Consider the following 20556-nt stretch of genomic DNA (forward strand, 5'->3'; position numbering starts at 1 on the left):
TCCCAGCCCTTAACTAATCAAAACCAACTTCTTGTCATAGGTCTACTAGATTCGGATGAGAAAAAGTGGGTTCTAATCATAGTGAAAGGATACAGCATATACACCTCTGTGTGTGCTCACAAGCTAAGTGATATGACACCATTAGCACAATTGTTAGATCTTGAACCACAAATTCTAACAGTTTTTCTCCAATTGATCATCATCTCATGCACTCATGCACTTTCAACATTGGCTTCACCCAAAGTACAAAGAATCCAGAAAATGTCTTTGTCAATAAGAAAGCATGCTGTGCAGTTTATTATGAATGCAGATTTTCATAAAGAACTTCAGAAATTATCCATGCTAAAGCACTTTTAATATGAATCCTTTGTTTGGCATGCAATTTAATGTGACCTTGAAAATGAAAACCATGGTTTCAAGAACTACTCATCATACAGTAAAGATATCTACCGTACTGGAATGGGGAGTACACATGACTACTGTTTAATTACAGCGTGACCACTAACACCTTGGCTATAATGTCTATACACACATTTCATAGATAGCTGACTACCACCTTGCTCCTTAATAAGCTCTGTCGAGAAGTCCCACAGTAATGAAGTACTTGGAATGAATTAGCAGCTTTGATCATTTGTGATGTGAAAATGCACAATAGCATTATGTGCCTAATATTATATTGAAGAGATGAAAAACTTTCACAATTTATGCTAAGAGAAAATATGTGTTTACATTGTGATGAGCTGTGGTAAGTCTTGTATTGTTTCGTTAATGTTAATGTTTCGTGTCTTTTGAGTGCTAACATCATTTGGATGTCATTTTTAAAAAAAATCACAGAGAGGTAGCTGGATTATGTCCGTGTTGAGCTGTGGACAACCACCTACAAATAACAAAATTATGTTTCTACCATCTGGTGTACGAGCTGTGTCATCATTGTCTTCTTTCATCTTTAACAGTGTACTTTCACCTGACTTCCACCATTCTGACTGCTGTCAAACGTCAACCGCCTTCACTTTCCTTCTTTGTCTGCAAGAGCTTGTCAAGGTCTTGTTTTTGTAATTCATTGTATGCAAGTAGGAGTGTGTGAGGCAGTGAAGATAATGCATTAACATTTTGGATGGTGGCAGAATTGGTGGTGGTTGGGGTAGAGAATGAGGAAAGGATATTTGTACACTGTTATGATAATGGACCTTGTGATAAAAATATTGTAGCAATAGAAGCAAGACATAGTGATAAAATCAGGGTACATATTTGCAACATGTGGAACTCAAGGACAAGAACTCCTCTCCAAAATTATAAAGCAGTGTCCAGATCCCAAAGATGTTTTACCCCTGAAGCCATAGTTATAAAGCAATGGCAAAGGTGCTCTGAAACATGGTAGTGTCCATGGGGTCTGGATCCCATTTTATAACCACTTTTCCTTGAGCCCCCCCCCCTTTTGCCCTGGGGAAATGTCTTATTCATGCTTCCTAACAATGGCCCCAGGTTAATTTTTCACCTCATTCTCTTTTTAATGCCATCCTGCATTTGATTCTCCCATCAAAGTAAGACTATCAGCAAGTCAATAAAGGTAAACCATATGAAAATAGATGTAAGATCAAAATAATTATGCAGATAAATTTTGGGATTTCCAAGCCAGCTGTCATTGCTTAACAGGAAGAAGCCCATATTCCTAAAACTACAGATGTTAATATCCTGATTCATGTGGTTATTGTTAAAAAGAAAACAACTGCTTTATAGAAGCTATGATGAGTATGATCTAACTAAAATACTGCTGCAAAAGAATTAAAACCAGCATTGAAAAGAATTTCAACCGAATTGTCCCTCAAAGTCTCAGAGAAACACAAAATAAGTCAGCAAAGAATTATGAAAAGTCATCTCTACATTTGTTTGCTCATAACATATCAGTTTTTCATGGTGTCTTTTAGATCTTGAGTATCAATGCAGCATGCCATCTGGTTACTATGCTCCTGCATTAAAATAAAACTAAGCTTTGGATACTGAGTGATAGGGAGAATGTCGAAGTCCTTCTAGAAACAAGCTCTCATCTTCCAAATACTCTTGATCCTGAAAGAGACCTTTTTTGTTTGTTTATTTACAAAATATTAAATATCATGACACCTGTGGAAAACTTCATCTAAAGAATCACTTTAGTTATATCAGCCTATTTATGCTTCGAAAAAAATTGTTAAAAAGTAAATGAATACATAAAATTTGAGTAATTTCAGCTTTACAAATGAAGTGTTTAAAACTGCACCTATCCAAATGCACATACTTAACATTTAATTCTGATGCTTACCTTTAAACCCTGTATTTTCCACAAGCGAACAGCCCTGTCATTAGCAATGGATGAAGCTATAGTCTCAATCTGTGGAGGCATCATTCCTAACATTGACCTGGCAAGTGACGGTAAATAATTTGCTTGCCCAATCACTTGAGAAGGTGTGAACCCTGCCAGAATGTTGTCTGTTGAGGCACTTCCTATAAAAGCATTTCCACCTGCTTTAAGAGAAATGGAAAAAATGCCTTAAAATGGGCATCACAAGGCCAACAAATTCTCAAAATGATAAGTAAGAAGTCACCAAGTCAGCAACTATTTTGCTGAAAATCAAATGGCTACTGAAAGATAAAACCAAGGAAAAATTCCTCTACCATCTTCAAGAGATAAACCATCACGATGAACTGTACACTTAGGTACCAGAAAATGTTCTTATCAACTCCACGATACTCAATACAATATTATGATATGAAAAGTGACAGTGACAGCAGGTGATAAAGCTTGTGCCCATTCTTTTCCCACTCACTGTATCTGGCAACCGGAACACTGCTTGCTTGGAGGCTGTTCCTGCAGCTGGCACACAGCACTGCTTGCTTCAGGCTCTCCAGCTCCTTCTTCTCCTTAGCTACTCTCAGCTTCTCCTATGAACAGCACATTGTCACCATCTTTGTCATTTAGATATACCCAGGTATAGACAAAATTCAAGCATTAAAAAAAAATAGTGAAACAAATCAAAAGCTATAACTGTAGTTCAAGCTAGGCAGAAACTAACAGTTCCTGTCATTGTCTCTCATCCAAAAAAAAAAAAAAGTTACTTTCCTAAATTTCATTTTTTAACTCATACACCAAAAGACATCATTTATTGTTTGGTCACAGATCTTCCATCTGTTCAGTTTGGAATTAGGCAGCAGCAGATTTCTAAATTTCTCTGCCTCATCTATAGTTTCTCGTGCATAAAGATTTGCTTCACTTCTTATTAGCTTTTTACAATCTCTTGATCTATGAAGAGCTGGCAAAAGTTGATGGACAAGTTTGAGGCAAGCTTTGTAATCCTGGTGAGGTGATGAAATTTGGTGGTAAGAAAGGATGAAGATTTAATTTTTATAAATCCAAAATTAACAACATATACTGTTTGCTTGACTCCATGATTTCACAAACCATATTTTTTTCACTGTTATATGAATTGAGCAGTATGTAAGATATTTTTGTGAAATACAACATTTCTGCATCCTCTGGCAAAGTTTCAAAGGTACCAAATGTTCAAATTTGTTGTAGTCTGTGCAGTGAAGGCTGAGATGAGCTTGGGAAAAATATAGCTAACTTTTGCCTCCCAAATTACAAACAAACAAATAAAATCCTTAATGCACATTAATAGCCAACTCAGATGTCTTAAAACAAAGTTTATCACAGGCTAATATGTTCTGGCCATTATTATCTGGACTCACAAACATGGAAAATAGTTGCCTGCTCACCTGAGTAATGTGTTCTTCCATGACTTTGACACGAGACAACTGTGCTTCAACCTCATGATTCTGTTGGCTGTATGCTGAATGAAGTTTCCGTGCCTCAGCTAGAGCTTTCTCACCTTCCATGTGTCGATAATTTGCCTCCTGTATATGATAGGTAAACAGATATTTCCTTTTATAAAGCCTTGGGCCTACTGAGGTTTTACGCTAACACTAACCATCTGTTAAAAACTATGCATGAATAGCAGCATAAGCTGTGATAATCAGATTACACTCAGAGACTCAGAATTTTGCTTATTAGGAGCAATTTCATATTCTCAATATAACTCAAATCTTTCCTCACAGGGTGCAGTAAATTTTGTCTTTTCAGTCTTACTTTTTAATTTGAGATCATCAAATGAAATGCTAGTCATTTTACTTCACTCATGGCCTCAAGTTCTGTTGATCGCTGTTTCAGATTGAGAGCCAGTTGTTCTAGCTGTCGTTTTTCATGTTCCAAGCCTGCCATGCTTTGATTAAGATTGTCCCGCTCAGCAAGAACACGATCTTCTTCTTTTTGAAGGTTGCGCATTCTTTCTGCAGCCCTCTTTCTCTCCTCTTCAATTGTTTTCATCAAAACTTGATACTCTGTCTCTGCCTGAATAAAAATCTTCAGGGTTAATAATTTAAGAGAACCATGATGAAAAGCAGTGAAACTCCTCCCTGTAAAGTTATCAATTCTAAAACTTTTCATTACATGAAGTACAGTTTCACATTTTCTTAAAAGTTTAACTGCTGGTATCTCACTGTAGTATCCTAAACAAGATAGATTTTGATTTTGGGAAAGGTTTGATTACAGAAATTAAAGAAACAACCTGAGCATTACGGATGGCATCTTGCTGGAGTTTTTCTCGGTACAGCTTCTGCTCCATGTTAAGCTTACTTCGTTCCTCAGCTAGGCTGCGTCGTTCATCAGTCAAGTGAGACAAACCAGACCTCTGTTCTTCCAGGAAGATTTCCTGAAAATAATTTTATAAAGTCAAGAATAGCCCTTTTTCATCTAGCCAATACATCTTGAGCAAAAATATACCAATCACGCTCACTTATAATGTCTTGATAGAAAATGTCTACATTTTCCTTGTGTGAACAGCTGCTAAGATGAGGAGGATGTGGTAACAATGACAACTAATGACAATTTTGACAATCCTTACAATGGTATCTTCCTTGCACCTAATGATTTTAGACAGAACAGCTTGATGTTCTGAAAGACCACTTCTGGGAAAGGCAGAAGAACACTAACTGTTGTCATCAATATACTCCTATCATTCTTATCATGGAGTGTACTCAATGAAATAAAACAAAACCAGAAATCTTCTGTGAAAAAAAGCTAGTGCCAAGTAGTGCAGGTTGATGCTGCTGGTCCTGCACAAGCCCCCAGCCCTTGCTCACCCTCGCCTTCTCTAAAGTCAGGCGCTCCCTGGCCTGCTGCTCTGACCAGGCCCGCCGATCGTTGTCAAGCGCTGTCTGCTGGGCTTCCAACCGACTCTGTTCCTGCTTGACCTTCCAACGTTCCTGGCATAAAACAGTAATAGAATAATTATTAATTACATAATTAACACCATAATTAGCATACTAACAATTAACATAACTATAATTATGAATAATTAACATGTGCATTCTAGCTATTCCTCTTTGTGCATTAGGTTGCACATGAGGCCTCAACCAGAGTCCGCCACTGATGTCGATCGGCTGAAACCCACTCCAGGTGATCAACATGTGCATTACTATTCCTGAATTATAAATTCACTGAATTATTTTAATGTTTTAGAAATTTAATTAAAAAGATTTATAATTCTGTTGATATCTGTATGAAGGACAGAATGGGTAAAAAAATGTTTGGGATATTATATTCTCATGATTAATGATTGCATGGTGCTTCATTACCATCAACTCAACTTTTCCCCAACTTGGAAAAAACCCAACTTGCCTCCTCCAGCTGCCGCAGCTGTTCACGATTTTGCATCTCCATACGAGCTATAAGGTCTTCCAGACGACGCCTCTCTTTTTCATTGTCTTGTTCTTGCTTGGTAAGCCGTTCTTGCAAGACTGGCAAGCAGACACACACAAAAACCCCACATAATAAAACAAGAAATTTGCTTCAACATGCACAAATAATATGAGCTCTCTATGTTGTTATGTATTGGCTATGCAAATAAGAAATGGGAAATCTCCCACACGTAGGAAATAGGCTAAATGACCGGACATTTACAGCTAGGGTCAGACTTGTGTAACTGAAGAATCACTTCACGAATGTGTGATATAAGGTAGATGGCAGTGGCATGTAACAAAACAGTTGGGCAAAACTTTTAATTGTTTGATGAAGTTGTCAGACTGATGCATCTGAGGGTATTTTGTCACTGAGGTCTCGCACACAAACAGTTGTGCGAAGTTCGCACCCATGTGTCATGACTGTTCCCCACTGAAACTTGCTGTCCATCCCTGTGGACTGGGGCTTGTCAGTCCCCGCAACACCAACCACAAAAAAAAAAAACAAAAAAAAAAAAACAAACAGAGATGGGCACATGTAAGATCCATGTCATGGTTGAGACTTTAAGGAAGAATGAACTTGCAGCACAAAGATGGCAATGATGACAGCAAGAGTTAAGTGGATGTTGTGTGCATGTGAATGTGGATGGCTGATAGTAGCACCATATAGTACATAAGTACAGACAGTGGATGGGACTGGGACACCTTTAGAGGAGCCATGAACATGTAAATTTTTTTCCTTATCTGTGATTTGCTTTCTTTATAGCTTTCAACTTTCCCATTAATTGATGATCTCCTCAGTTATCCCTTTCCCTCACTCGTGCAAGTCACTTTCAAAATCAGCACCAATCATATGATTTGCATTTTAATGCATTGTGGTTTTTTCACTCTGCCTGGTGACCATGGGGATTATAGAAATCTGATCTAAGGATTATCCTAAATATTTATTATTTTTTATTCCCATAGACCAAATAATGGACTGTATGAGCTACATACCTAAGCCATAGCTCATAAAATCTTGAATTGTGAAAATGGTGAAGTTTTGACTTTATTGAAAACAGTTATTCTGATATTCTGTTCACATGTCAGAACAATTCCCAGGTCTTTGTGCTGTAATGTGTTGTTAGCTATCTGGTATGTTCAGGAGGTGAAACAGGTGTGTGCATACCTGTCTGAATAATAGTGACTGTAATATGCAGTTGATGCCTGGCAGTGTGTTTTTGTCAACCTTCATGTGTGATTCTTTATTTGTAAGTAAAGCATCTTTAGTCTGTGTTTGCTGCTGGAGTATGTAAGGCAGCATATAAATAAACATTAAAACATAACTGAACAAAACTACACAGAAGCAGCCACATTACACAAAAACTGTATGAAAATGTAGAAACTTTAAAGGATTCTTCACTTTTCACCTGTTTCTTTGGTAGACATTTCATCTCATATTGATCTTGTATAGCAAAACTCACTTTTTAGCTGCTCATCTTTGGCACGCAGTCCAATCTCTCGCTCATCTAGCCCAGCTCGACTCCAGCTGTCCATCTTCAGCTGCAGATGTCCCAGATCCCTCGCATTGTTTTGAATTTGCTCCACAACCACTGACAGGCTCCTAAGACAACAATACTTTATCATGAAAGATGCCAAGTTTAAAAACACCATATGACACATCTACTTATCCAATCCATTCTTTTCTAAACTGGAGACAAAACGCTAAAAAAAGAGGGAAATTAACAGAATGGAGAAAGATGGTGTTTTCTGAGTGCAGTAAATTTCATCTCTTTAAACATTCTTTTAGAACAAACTTTAATATGCTTACCTGGATGTGTCATGGGCTGATGCTACTTTTTCAATTTCTTTGTTCTTTGCGTCAGCCAGGAGTTTAATTGTTTCCTCATGTTCTTGTTTTAGGCTCGCCAGAACCTGCCTGTTATATGGTATTTTTACATTGTACAAAATTCATTTTGATAAATTTATTCTTAATATTGTCAGTACCTATTTACACTTGCACTGTGAGGATGAACTGAATAACAGCTCAGATTTAACAACTTTTGATCTGCTTTTTTTGTGGAGTTTTTTACAGTGATGTGTGAAAACTATTACACAAATTAAGTCAGTGCATGTAAGAGTAGTGTACTGATGAGTTGGACCTGATATAGTTGCAAACCCTCAAATCAACGTTAAGCTGCGTAGTGATTACTTCAAGCATTTGCTTCACTTGTAACCATCCCACACACAGCATAGTGATTACTTTGAACACTTGCTTCACTCATAAGACTACTATGCACAACAACATTAACATCCTAACCCCAAACAAGCTCCAACAACAACTGACCACAGAAACCTCAAAAGCAAACAACTTTTAAAAAGCAAATGCAGAAAGTACACCTCAGACCAAACAAATACACAGATAGTCAACCACACTTATTTAAACCCTCTAAAAAGGCACCAAACCACCTACAAAATGGCTTAGGTTCATACATAAAACCATTTGCTGTTATCAGATGTGAGAACACTGTGTTTAAAGCATACTATACATGAAAAATTATCTTTAATTTGGCTGATTTAATTAATCACAGGAAGGTGGACCAGCATGTGCATCAAGTATGTGACCTTTGACTTCTGACAGTGCTAAAAAGCATAATATGTCATTATGTAAAAGTATGTGATATCATTTTTACAAAAAAAGTACCTATGTTTCTCTTTCAGTTTTTCGGTTTCTTGTGCTGAGTTTCGCTCCTGTTCCTCAAGACGTCGATAATTTTCTGCTACCAGGTCAGCCTTTTCTTGTTCCATTTTCTTGACACGTATGAGGTGCTGTCCCATGAGCTGTTCTATTTCCCCTCGAAGTCTACACATAGAATACAAAAATAACACCTTTCATCAAAAATAATTTCCTATATATATCAACAAGGCTATTTTATCTCTGATTGGTAAGAAAGAGGGAAGCTCTGTCCTCAGACCCCAATGTTAGCCAGAATATGTAAGATGGAAAAAAAGTACAATCAATTCAAATTCCTATAAAACCTGAAAAGTATTGGAACTATGTCTACAAAGCAAATTGTTCACTACGCTGTTCCACTCTTTTTTTCACCTGTAGTTAAACCTCTGTGTTTAATTCCTTATCAAAAAGATAAATCCCTTATCAAAAGCAGATATGTTTCTACATGTAATAGTTCACCTTGCTTCTATTTTCTGGTTGGCATCCTCTAGAATCTGTATTCTGTTTCTGTAAATAAAGGAAAAAACTAGCAACCAGATTTTGATCCATAACGACACCATTAGTTGATTCAAACACACTAGGAAAAATAGGAATTACTTCTGCGATCACTGCTATCTGAATCTTTTTTGAAACGTGCATTATCTGCAAGATCTTTCACTGAAGCTAAAAATTTTGGGGGATAAATTCTTTAACAGATAAAACAAGACTTGAAACATGCATTAACATAAGTCTAAAAATAAACATTAGCACAGAATGTAAGTATTTTGAATGTGTGATAAATAACAGCTAGAAAATGCTTAACTTATAGTGTACTACTGTCTGGTTCAGGTTTATCTGAAGCTGTTACAGCAAGCATGACATGACAAAATGTAGCCTCCAGCATTTCCAACCATACATACACTTACTTGTATGATTTTTCTACGGCAACTACTTCCTCTTCATATCTGCGTCTTGCACTTTCCAGGGTAGAATCTAAGTATTGTTTTTCTATTTCAAGTTTACAGATCTGGACAAAATGCAGAAAATAATTTCTAGTAACTGAAGGCAAGAAATGACTGAACAGATCTATGAGAGATTTTGTGTTATTAAACAGTCATTTAATTAAACCATTAGCCAGGGATACATATGAAACTATATTTTCTTAAATAATTCGACTGACCTTCTTAAAAAGATACCATATATTCACTCACCCTTGCTGCAGCTTCTTCCAGGGTGCTTGGCAGCCAGCCATTGGTAGTACCAGTGCTGGGAAGACTTGAGGGCAAAGTTTGAGCATCCAAGTTAAGACCACTCTACAAATAAATGCATTTTATGAAATTGTTTTATTAATGATAAAACTGTTATCTTAACACACTAAAGGTGTCAGTCACGGTGTCAGGCACTTAGTGTGCTGGACTTGTAATAAAAAATGCTGCCAATTCAACACTTGTACACACATGACTGGAAAACTACCCTCTCTATGCAGCATGCAGAAGGCTACTGATTTATCACGAAAGATATAAGGCAGTGAAGGGAAAAGACTATCTGCCCCATACTACAATTCACTGCTTTTTTGCCCGTAGACTTCAGTCTGCTTAATTGGCCTTTATTTTTTAGTGTTGATTTACTGAGTATAAATCACAATAAAAAAAATTTGAGTTTAAGTGTCATGACAGTATGTTATTCCTTCCTAAAAAGCACATGAAAGTATGTGTGTATTTGTGTGTGTGTGTGTGTGCATGTGTGCTCTATGTGTGTATGTGTGTGCTGTATATGTGTGTGTGTGCTTGTAAAAGAGAGAGAAGAGAAAAACTAAAAGTAAACTAACCACAGGCAAGTAGCTACGTCCAGGTATGTCTGCTTTAAATGTCTGTGGTAATGGTGGCGAAACATGTGAAGTCAGTTGTATTTGTTGTTTCTGGTTTGGTAACAGTTTTTGTTGCTGTTGGTGTTGCTGTTGTTTTGATGAAGCATCATTTTCCTGCAAAATATCAAAATGAAATTCAACTGTACTCAAGTACAAGCACATACAAAACCACATAGGCATCTACTCATGCAAACATATGCGCACGCACACACATATATGAACAAAGAGGGAAAAGAACAAGGGAGGAAGGACAGACAAGTGGATGAGGAGAGAAAGAGAGACAGGCTAGGATATAGAGATAGATGCAGGGAGACAGACTTAAGTGAGTGATATGAGATAAAAGACAGTCAGAGATTTAATAGCAAGAATAATAATGCAGCAACAACTCACATTTAATTCTAAACTGGCAGGTGCAGACAAATAAAGGGGAGCTGTGCCAATGGTGGTGGCTGGCATTAAATCTGCATCAGGCAGAGAAACTAATGCAGATGGCCCTCTTGTATAGACTGCACAAATATCATAAAACATTGTTTAATGGCGCAGTGCTACCCTACACTATTTAATAATTGCATTGTCTCCTGTTGGTATTAACTCTTTACAGTTTATAGTTTCTTGATAATTTTGTTTTTGACTATACATGTTCAAGTACACTTGAAGAATTAAGCTCTGCTATACTTTCATGCTCAGCATTGTTTCCATGGCCACCATGTCACAATGTACTGCTTCACATCACTCAGCATTAATGCCTTTTAAGTCTCAAAGCTCTTACTGTGATATATTGCAATGTTTTCCAGGTAATAATGTCATGTATTATAAATATTGGTCTCTCAGCCCATTGCATCATGACTGCTGCATCTTACTCATGCAACACGTAACAGAAAGCCCAAAAATATTCCTAGATAATTTGCCTCAAATTTGATGTGTGGTGGAAAAGGAGTCTTTATATGTGATAATAGCAATGCTAAATCTGTATCAAAATCTTCTTCTCTCACTCTCTTCTTCACCTAAACTAAAGACGGTCTCTTATTATTATTATATAACTAAATGAGATAGACGCTAGACTGTAAATGTTGACTAAGACTATTCTATACATGTTGCTAAAGTTGCTAATACTACTTAATATTATCATCATGCAAATCACCATATCTGTAAGAAGTCTTTCTAAATCTAATGTAAGTTACCTTCATCGTAAGATTCTCCTACACCTGGAAGAAAGCCATTTGAGTTTGTCTGAGTTACTGATGCTTGCACAGGTGGCTTTCTGTAAAGTACATAGATAAATCATTTCTCGTAGCAAAATGACTTTCTTTGGATAAAAAGTTATTATAGCCAAGCAAAAAAATTCTAAGCATTGGAGGAACTGCAATTTTTGCAAGTGCTGAAAAATGGAGTTGTCTGTCTTAGCTGCATGCCTTGGAAAGTCCATGTCACTTAGAATTGCCTTTTTAGGATGACTTGGTAAATCAACATTGTCACTTTATGAGAGTCAAGTCTCTTCACCCCCCCACACTCTCTCTTTTACCCTCTCCTAACTGCAGGAACTTACACGATTTACATGAAAAGTCATCTCACTCTAGCAAAAACATATTTATACTGACATTACTTAACACAACATGTTGTGAAATTGCAAAAATTTGTTCAGCATAAAATATGGAAAGGAAATCACAAGATCAATGTCACAAATGAACATAAAAACATGGTTGAGAAATGCAGTAGAGGTGTACTGACGCCAATGCCTTAGGGTCCACTGCACCATACAAGGAAACTGCTGAAGGGAGTGTGGCTTGATTGGCTTTGGATTGCTCACGTCTTGCTCGAACTCGTTCCATTAAGGAGTCTTCTTCATCATTATCATCATCATCTCTGGGCTGTGCCAAGGCTTCAGGCTTTGTAACATTTCTTGCGATGTGACTGGGAGACAGTATTTTAGGTTGGATCTGAACAATGCCTGGTGATCGTGAAGGCACTCGCTTTGGCTTGAAATACTCCTCGTCTGAATCTGAACTCCCCAACCCAAGCCAGTCTTTTGGATTTGGTTTCTTCAACCCTTTGTCAGTTACCTGCTCTACAGAAGGTGGCTCTGCATTCTGTTTGGGATGATCCTCATTAGCAGTTGGAAAAGCTTGAGGCACTGCCTCCTCAGCTTTTAATAAACTGCTAAGAGTCTTAGAAACTATCTGAGCTGCTTTGGTTCCTGAAGACTGAGCTTGTGAAGGTTTTGCAGCTGCTGATGTAGGTGTGCCAGTTGAGGATGTTGATGGGGGTACAACTCTAGAAGGTTGTGCTGACTTTTCTTCCCTACTTAATTCCTCTAACCATCCCATGTCACCTGGAAAATGACCTCCACTATGCTGCCGCTGAATGCTACTTGGTGGGTCTTTGCCAAATATATCATCATCATCCTGAAACCTGCACATAAAAGACAGCAACGGCTTAGAGAAACAAAGAAGAAGAAGCAGAGATGCTAAACTGATCTCTCGTACTCTCAACATTCTTAAAGGCTTACCCCACTGAGTATTCTTTTTCCTATGGTTGGATTTACTTTATGCATGCATGCACGCACGCACGCACAGAACAGAGACTATAAAAATCCCTATTACAGACCTGACAGAGCGCCTAGAGCTGGGTCGAGAGCCAGATGCAGCTGAGGGCTGGTAGTTGCCAAAAAGAAGGTCATCCTCATCTTGCTCTGCTTTTTCTTCACAGTAACCATAGGACAGTTATTAATCCTTTACAAAATTACCAGAAGCTCTAGTAATATATAAATGTAATATAAACGACATAAGTACAGTCTTTTATAAATACATACCAAAGTTTCAAAACAGTGACTAAAAAAAGAAAAGAAAACCCAAATATGCATGAAGTCCTTTTATGATGACTAGTGTTTTCTGTCCAATGGGCATCTTTATAACAAGTCTACTACCAGGAAGAAACTCGGTACCACTTCTCCTGCCTAAACCTTTAAGAAATAACATCTCAGAAATGCCACAACAGATACAAACTTTACCATCAGACATGATTCTACATGAAACTACTGCTTTATGTGTTTCAAATAGTTCAGAAAGTATGAATAAACAAAATGTCTCTAATAGGCTAGACTAAGAACATTCATGAAACCCACCTCCTTTTGACTGTGTGTATTTCTTATCCAGTACAAACTGCTTTGGTCTTTCTTTGGTCTCTAGATGACTAGCAGCAGAACTTTCTCCGCGACCCAGAAGACTGTCCAGCATGGAGCGAGCTGGTCTGCTCTCTTCATCTACAGACTGACTCAATCTGGATCTGGCAGTGGAAGGCACTGATTCACCAACATCCAGCCCCAATCCATCCAAAAATTGATCGTCATCACTGAACACCATTTCTTCCTTATGCTTGGTAACTGGTGGAGACGCTACAGAGAAATACTTTTCTGACTTCATCTGTGTACTTTAAGACCACTTTCTTTACTGAAATATGGGTCACTTCCTGATGCATGTTCTTTAATACAAAGATTGATTTTACTCAGAATTATTTTTAAACCACACATTCTCGTGTGTCAAAAATAGGGAAATCTATAGTGCTGTCCAAGGCGTTATTAAGCTTAAATAAAATAACCATAAGGATTTATCTTAAAAAAAACTTGATGTGAGCTAAACTTCAAAAAACTGGAAAAATAACATTATCTAAAATAACTATAACCAGAATTATTGATATTTATGACATTTTTTTCATGAGCAACATACGTTGTGTCTTAGGAGCATCTGGGGACTTTAAATTTCCACTGCCACTACGAGTAGGAGGTCTTTCGAGAAGACTAGGCTTCCGAGGAGATTCTGTCAATTCCAAAAAAAAAATAGTCGAACTTCTAAAGAAGCTTCAAATCCATGGAGACAAATAGCATGGCATTGTAAACTTTGACATATTTAACTAGACGTTTTGATTTTACAATCAGTATTTCAGACTCTGTAAGACTGAATGTATGGGAACCATACTTTTTTCATGCTGGGTATTGAATTTACCCTTGGTACAAAATCTACTTTACAGTCTTTCATAAATGCCTCTAAGGAAAGTCACATCAGTTAAAAACCGTACGTGGCTGTAGTGATTTTGGCTCTTCCTCTTGTGGCGCTTGCTGGCCAACCACAGTCTTCTTCCTCGCACCACTGCTGTCTATGGGCTTTCTGGCTGCTTCTGACACACTGTCTTCATCCAGCAATAAACCTGCTAGTGGGTCATCCTCATCAAAGTCTGGTCAACAAAATATGTCAAATCAAAATACATTAGAATATCTCACCTTACAACCAATCTCCTTGGATCAAAACATTCTGCACTGGTCAAATTTTTTCATTTATTCCTCACACTATACAATAAACTGGAAATCACTTCTTGCAATGTGTTACATGACCGTTTAACTTTGAGCAGATATGTACAGGTATTTTATATATATATATATATCAGGTACTGTTACAGATAAAAAGTCCATCTGTTTTCATCAGCCTATCACTTACCTCCAAAATCATATTTCTGTTTGGCTTTTGGGGTTGTGCTGGGTCGCTGTTCTTCCTTAGGTTGGCCTGGTTTTAGATTTGCACCAGTTCCCCTGATATCTATTATTTTAGGATACAAAAGGCACACATTCTTGATTATTACTCTGTTCCATCTAAATTATCATGTCCATGTCATTTATCTGAGTTATCTGATGACGAACCATAGGAATGACCTTTTAAATGCGACACAATATGATATAGACTGACAGACTGACAGACTGACCAGTGTCTACAGCCTCTTGATTTGAATAAATGAGAGAAGTGAATAAATGTCTTTGAATTTAATGGCAAAAGGCATCTGTACTAATTAATGCATCTAGCTGAAATCTCCCATGTTTGGGATAGAATATTAATATATCCATGACATTCAAGCCTTCATCAGTATTTGTCTAAGCTGGAATAAACTTGCTAACAAACTATAAAGCTTTCAAGCAAGGTTGCCCTGCCAAAGAGATATTCACTAAAAAGTGTTTCAAATGAGAAACTTGCCAGACATTTTTCCTGGTGCTGTACCGGGCTTGTGCTCTGCTTGGACATGTGGTGGTGGAGACTGAGTGGTAGCTGAAGGTTTGACTGGCTTCTTTTTGAGCCCCATTCCCCGAGCACTGTTTGGAGGACTTAGAGCTTGATTAGGAGAAGCTACTCTTTGTGGTGAGCCATTGTTGGTAGCAGCAAGAGGTGGTGGGGTACTTTGTGAAAGGGGAACATTACCTCCCTGTCTGTTCTGTTTGCTGCCACTGCTTTTAAGGGCTGCCTCTTTTCTTCAGGCCACTGCCAAACAGATCAGCATCCATGTCATCTAGACCCTGAAATTTTGAACAGATGAAAAGACATTCAGTTTATCAATCTAGGAAGATCTTTTATATGAACACTTCTATATTACTCCTGTTCTCTCTCTCTTTCACATGCATGCCCACAGACGCATACGCATGCCCACCCTTTAACTCACAGCAATAGATTTAGCCAAAGTGTTAACATCTGCCTCTGACACATCTGAATCTTCACCATTCTCTGCCATAGCTGCCAAACTGCTGTAGAAATCATCATCCTTTCCACTGCCAGAAATAAAAAAAAAAATTGAAGGATCAAGATTTGGGTAAAAGGTTGTGCTGTTGCTAATGATTTTCTAAAACTGAATGTTTGCTGATAGCTAATCCATTTCTAATTTCCTTTTTTTAAAAAAAGATTGTAGAATCAGCTCCATACACGTAGAGCAGTCATAGATGAATAACTCTTCCAAGATTAAAATATCTTTTCTCAAAAGTTAATCAAGCAATGAATTGCAATGATTTTCTCCCACAAAACACAGACAAAATTTATTTTTCCTTTGTTCAAATATTTGAAGGTTCACTTCTTATTAAAAAAAAAATGTTAACTTGCAACATACCCGCTTCTGAATGCTGCATGAGTTTGATTCTGAAGTATACAAACAAGAAGAATATTAAAATTTCATCTGTTTACAGTCTGTTCAGTTTAGCTATTTTAAGATCTGTCATGGTCACTGTCACTCATCTCACACACTCTTGCTCTCACAACCATTTATAACACAATGTGAAAGAAAACAACTAGTTTCTCATGTCAGTAATGATGGTAAAAACAATCACATCATAACATTGAACTATGAATAATTTTAAACGTATTTTAAGCATGCAACATGCTTAAGTGAAGCTATTATTTATAAATAAAACTGAGTTGATAAGATGTCACCAATTCGATCAAAGCAGTAAGGACAAATAAACAGCTCAGCAATTTCCTAGTTGATGGGACCATGAACTAGCAATATGCAGCATCTTATAGTTAATGTGAGTATGAACTGAAAACGTGCAGCATCCCATTAAAGGACATATGATACATTTAGTTGCTAAATTTAAATGTGATTACTGAACCTTTCCTGTCGTCTTCTTAGGAGTTTTATCTGAAAACAGACAGAAAAATGCTACCTTTAGCTATATTCCACAGCATCAAGAATAGCTATTTCCAGGTAACTGAAAACAGAAAATAGAACATGACAAAAGGAGAAACTTATAACAAAAGGAAGAATAAATGTCTGTGCAATTCTGGAGAGAATCAAGCAGAAGAATTTTTTTTTCGCAGTTTAAGGGAAAGATATTTTAGGCAGTTTTTAGGCATCATAATTGTAGAAGGTGTAACTTTGCTGCAACAGACTAGCCATTGTCACCTGCTTCTAGAAGATCTCCAAGAAGATCATCCAAGTTATCTTGATCTTTTTCTGCCAAAAAAAAAAAAAATCCCAGAACAATTTTAAACACCATAATAACATTCCACACAATGAACAAACTGTGATAAAAAAATCTCCGCTAGAATTGTGTAATTTATGAAAGAATCCATCTGGCTTAAGTTACTTAATTCATCAGCATTAAAAATCATGTTCATTAATTGCTATAATGCAAGAATTTTACTACCACTCTTGAGTGTTTCTGTTTTCTTCACTAGAAAATTTAATTATGACAAAATAGCAAAAGATTTCAGAAATAATACTAAAGAAACAATATTTTATGAACAATTTTAGGCATACATAAAAAAATGCCTAACTGATAATGGTGAATTGCTTGAGCAGAGATAACATTGTTTCTCATGAAACCATGATAGACATGAAAGGGATAAGGGGGGAAAAAGTGCAGCAAGAAATCAATATTTGTGGGGCTTCTACTACCTTCTTATCCATTGTTGTACAAAAAAGCAACAGCTTGCCAAGATTAGTCGTTACAGCAAACAAACAAGGATGATATATGGTGCAGGTGTGAATTTTCTCCTACAACAGGTGGGGATTACAACCTTTACAGATGTTTGCGTGTCAGTGTAGAAAGACCGACTGATTTTTAACCATATAAGTTAACATTGCATCAGTTTCAAGCAAATACATTTACATGATATGAATATACCTTATTGTGTGTGTATATATATATAGTATTTTATAAAGCAGCAAAAAAGAAAAAAATGTTTCAAAACAAATTACTTTGGTTTGTCTATCAAGTGTATATATTAATATATAATGTGCAATCTACTGCCATTGTATTTCTAAACAACACTACTACTAGTGTATAGGTGTACCTTTGTCCCACATGTGAAATGTTTGCACTTGCACAGGATGCACACACAATTTATGTTACAAATTTTTTAATTCATCTTGATGTCAATTAAATCATGAATCATGTTGTGAAATTTGAAGCATAGTCTGTATGATGTAAAGGACTTAAATTAGTTTTGATGACAAACATTAGCCACTATCTAAATAACCAGATGAGCTGAAAAATTTAAATGCACATGATAGCATTTCAGTGGGTGAAACTGTCAAACATAAAAAAACAGAGACCATATGGACAAATGGTTTTGTGCATAATACAGTATCAGTTCATCACTTTTACAATCTTCAATTATAAATTGAGGTTAGAAATAGTAATAATATAGTAAATAGTAAAGACACAGTTGATTTTTGAATTATGTCATTGTGATTTCTGAAAGTGAACTGTCAAGATATTATACTTAATTAAGGAGAAATGAATTTCAGTAATCAAAACTGAGAGAGAAAAAAGAGCTACCAAGAGATTTTATAATATCCATATAAAAGGAACTCATTTTATGCTTGGGGATGTAGGCAGTGTCAACATATATTGTTCACCAGATGGTGGTCAACATTTGTTGTTCACCAGATGGTGTATACTGTACTCAGAATGCTACAAAGGTTACCATAAAACATTGTGTCTTGGGTATAATGTGGAAAGAGGAACTCACTCCTCTCCTTAATACCTTATAAAGCAGGTATCCAATCTTTGCTAGACAGCTGCATGGTGGTATGAGTGAATTTTCCAGCAGACCTTGCATTGGCAAACTTCTGTTTCACAGCCAGGCCCATTAACCTTTAAGCTAGGAAGCCTTCCTATCGTCTTATATTATGTGTATATTTAATTATTTCAGTAGCTGAATGAAGGTGACTATGCAATTGTAGATAAAGGGTAAAAAAAATAATCACTGAATATACTCACTGTTTGATTTTTTCTTGCTTGTGCTTAGCTGAAACAGGTTAATACATTCAGAAACTGATACAAAGACATTATTAATTTAATTCTCAGATTTTACTCTTACACTTATTCCTTCAGCTCAACTGCTACAGAGTCATTCTTATGGCACTCAAAATTATACTTGAATACAAATCAGCGAGACATGAATAAAAACAATTGTTGATATTTTTGTCATCATAACCTACATTAGTATTAAATAAGAGCTGATATAGACTAATTTCACTAAAAGAACTACCATAATTTTTAATAATTACCATGCCATTTGTAACTTATAGCTTAAATTATGACCTTAAATTTAATCTGAACAATTTAATTAAGTAGTAAGTTGTGTGGCTTCACACACACTTGTGAAACAAATGCGCAGTAGAACCTCTTTTCCTACACCCATGCTATCTGATTTCTTGTTATAAAGTGCAGTATTTTTTTTTTAAAGATCCTAATCTGTTATTTCAGGCCACTTTGTTTTCTTTAGCAAATAATGCAAACAAATATGGTAATAGCCAACAAACTGAATGACTTTTTGTGTACTTATGGATGTATGGCAGTCTAAATGGCATCATTTTGCGTGCCAGATCTCCATGCATAAGAGTAACGGTAAAATCGACAAATTAAGGCAGAAAGTGTGGCAACTATGGTACTTATCCCATCAGGCACATGATGCTTTTGTTTGGAGGAAAGTTCCCCTATGATCCTAGCATAGTGACTGCACCTTTTGCATCTGCCCATGTCCTTCCCGCTGGTGAGCAATGTGATCTTATCATAATCAGTGGTTACTGTATTTTGTATGGCATTGACATCGCTGTGCAGATTTTATAATAGCGTATATATATATATCTAAAAGGTTCAGGTGATGATGATGTCTATTTGTAATGCGCAGGTATCCATTCAGAAGAATGCTCATTGCGCAGCAAAAAACAAAAAAATAAAAAAGAAGAAAAAGATAAAGTGAACAAATATATAAAACACCAGAAAAGTAAAAAATAAAGACAGAAGTGTTGCTTGGTTGTTTAAGTCTGTCTTAAATAAACAGATGGGTCTTCAGTCTTTTTCGAAACGTGGTTGGTGAGGTGATGGTGGAGAGTGACGATGGCAGAGCATTCCACAGCTTAGGTGCCGCATTTTTGAAGGCCCTGACTCCAGTGCGCTTCTTGTTGGTGTCTTCCACTGCAGGGAGACAGAAGCGTGACTGGGAGCCTGAGCGCAGGCTACGTGACGGCTGGTAAGGAGGAACTATCTCTTGCAAATAGTCAGGAGCAGCTTTAGACATGCAGGACTGAGCAATGGTGAAAAGAGGTGAAAGAGGTAGGGTAAGAAACACTAACCAAATATTCTCTGTTTAGACGATCTTCCGGAATAGCGTTTTTTTTTTCAGATATAGTGATTCATCACGCCGTTTCCATAGACGCTTTAGCAGCCGTTTTCAATAACACGTTTGAGTTGTTATCAAGTATATTAACTGACTTTATCAATATATTCTTAATATTAAAACATTAATAAATAAATACCATAGACATGTCTGGCCTTCATAAGTTGGAACTGAATTAAGATATAACTGACTCCATCACAAAGTCACAAATTCTGACATTTAAATCGTGTCTAGAGATGTTTGGCAAACGCCGCCATATTTTAAACAAAATCTCGTTGAAAACTTCCGGCGAGAGTTCA

The 20556-nt window shown here is 36.7% G+C and overlaps 1 protein-coding gene across 1 annotated transcript; it reads right to left on the minus strand.

The window, feature by feature from the left end:
* Window positions 1-266: 266 nt before the first annotated feature.
* On the minus strand, window positions 267-20531 carry LOC112555103 (fas-binding factor 1-like). Its single transcript, XM_025223709.1, is given in 31 exon segments — window positions 267-2064; window positions 2297-2499; window positions 2802-2916; window positions 3748-3885; window positions 4160-4378; window positions 4596-4739; window positions 5170-5292; window positions 5708-5826; window positions 7230-7369; window positions 7577-7684; window positions 8450-8608; window positions 8939-8986; window positions 9385-9485; window positions 9670-9771; window positions 10287-10439; window positions 10716-10831; window positions 11507-11586; window positions 12054-12734; window positions 12930-13023; window positions 13447-13716; window positions 14048-14137; window positions 14397-14552; window positions 14813-14911; window positions 15341-15599; window positions 15601-15657; window positions 15801-15906; window positions 16239-16267; window positions 16738-16766; window positions 17031-17081; window positions 18856-18883; window positions 20397-20531. Coding segments are annotated over 31 exon segments (4107 nt in total). The 5' UTR covers window positions 20406-20531; the 3' UTR covers window positions 267-1983.
* Between the last annotated feature and the right edge of the window lie 25 nt (window positions 20532-20556).

This window comes from Pomacea canaliculata, linkage group LG1 (genome assembly GCF_003073045.1).
Source record: "Pomacea canaliculata isolate SZHN2017 linkage group LG1, ASM307304v1, whole genome shotgun sequence".
Classification (NCBI taxonomy): domain Eukaryota; kingdom Metazoa; phylum Mollusca; class Gastropoda; order Architaenioglossa; family Ampullariidae; genus Pomacea; species Pomacea canaliculata.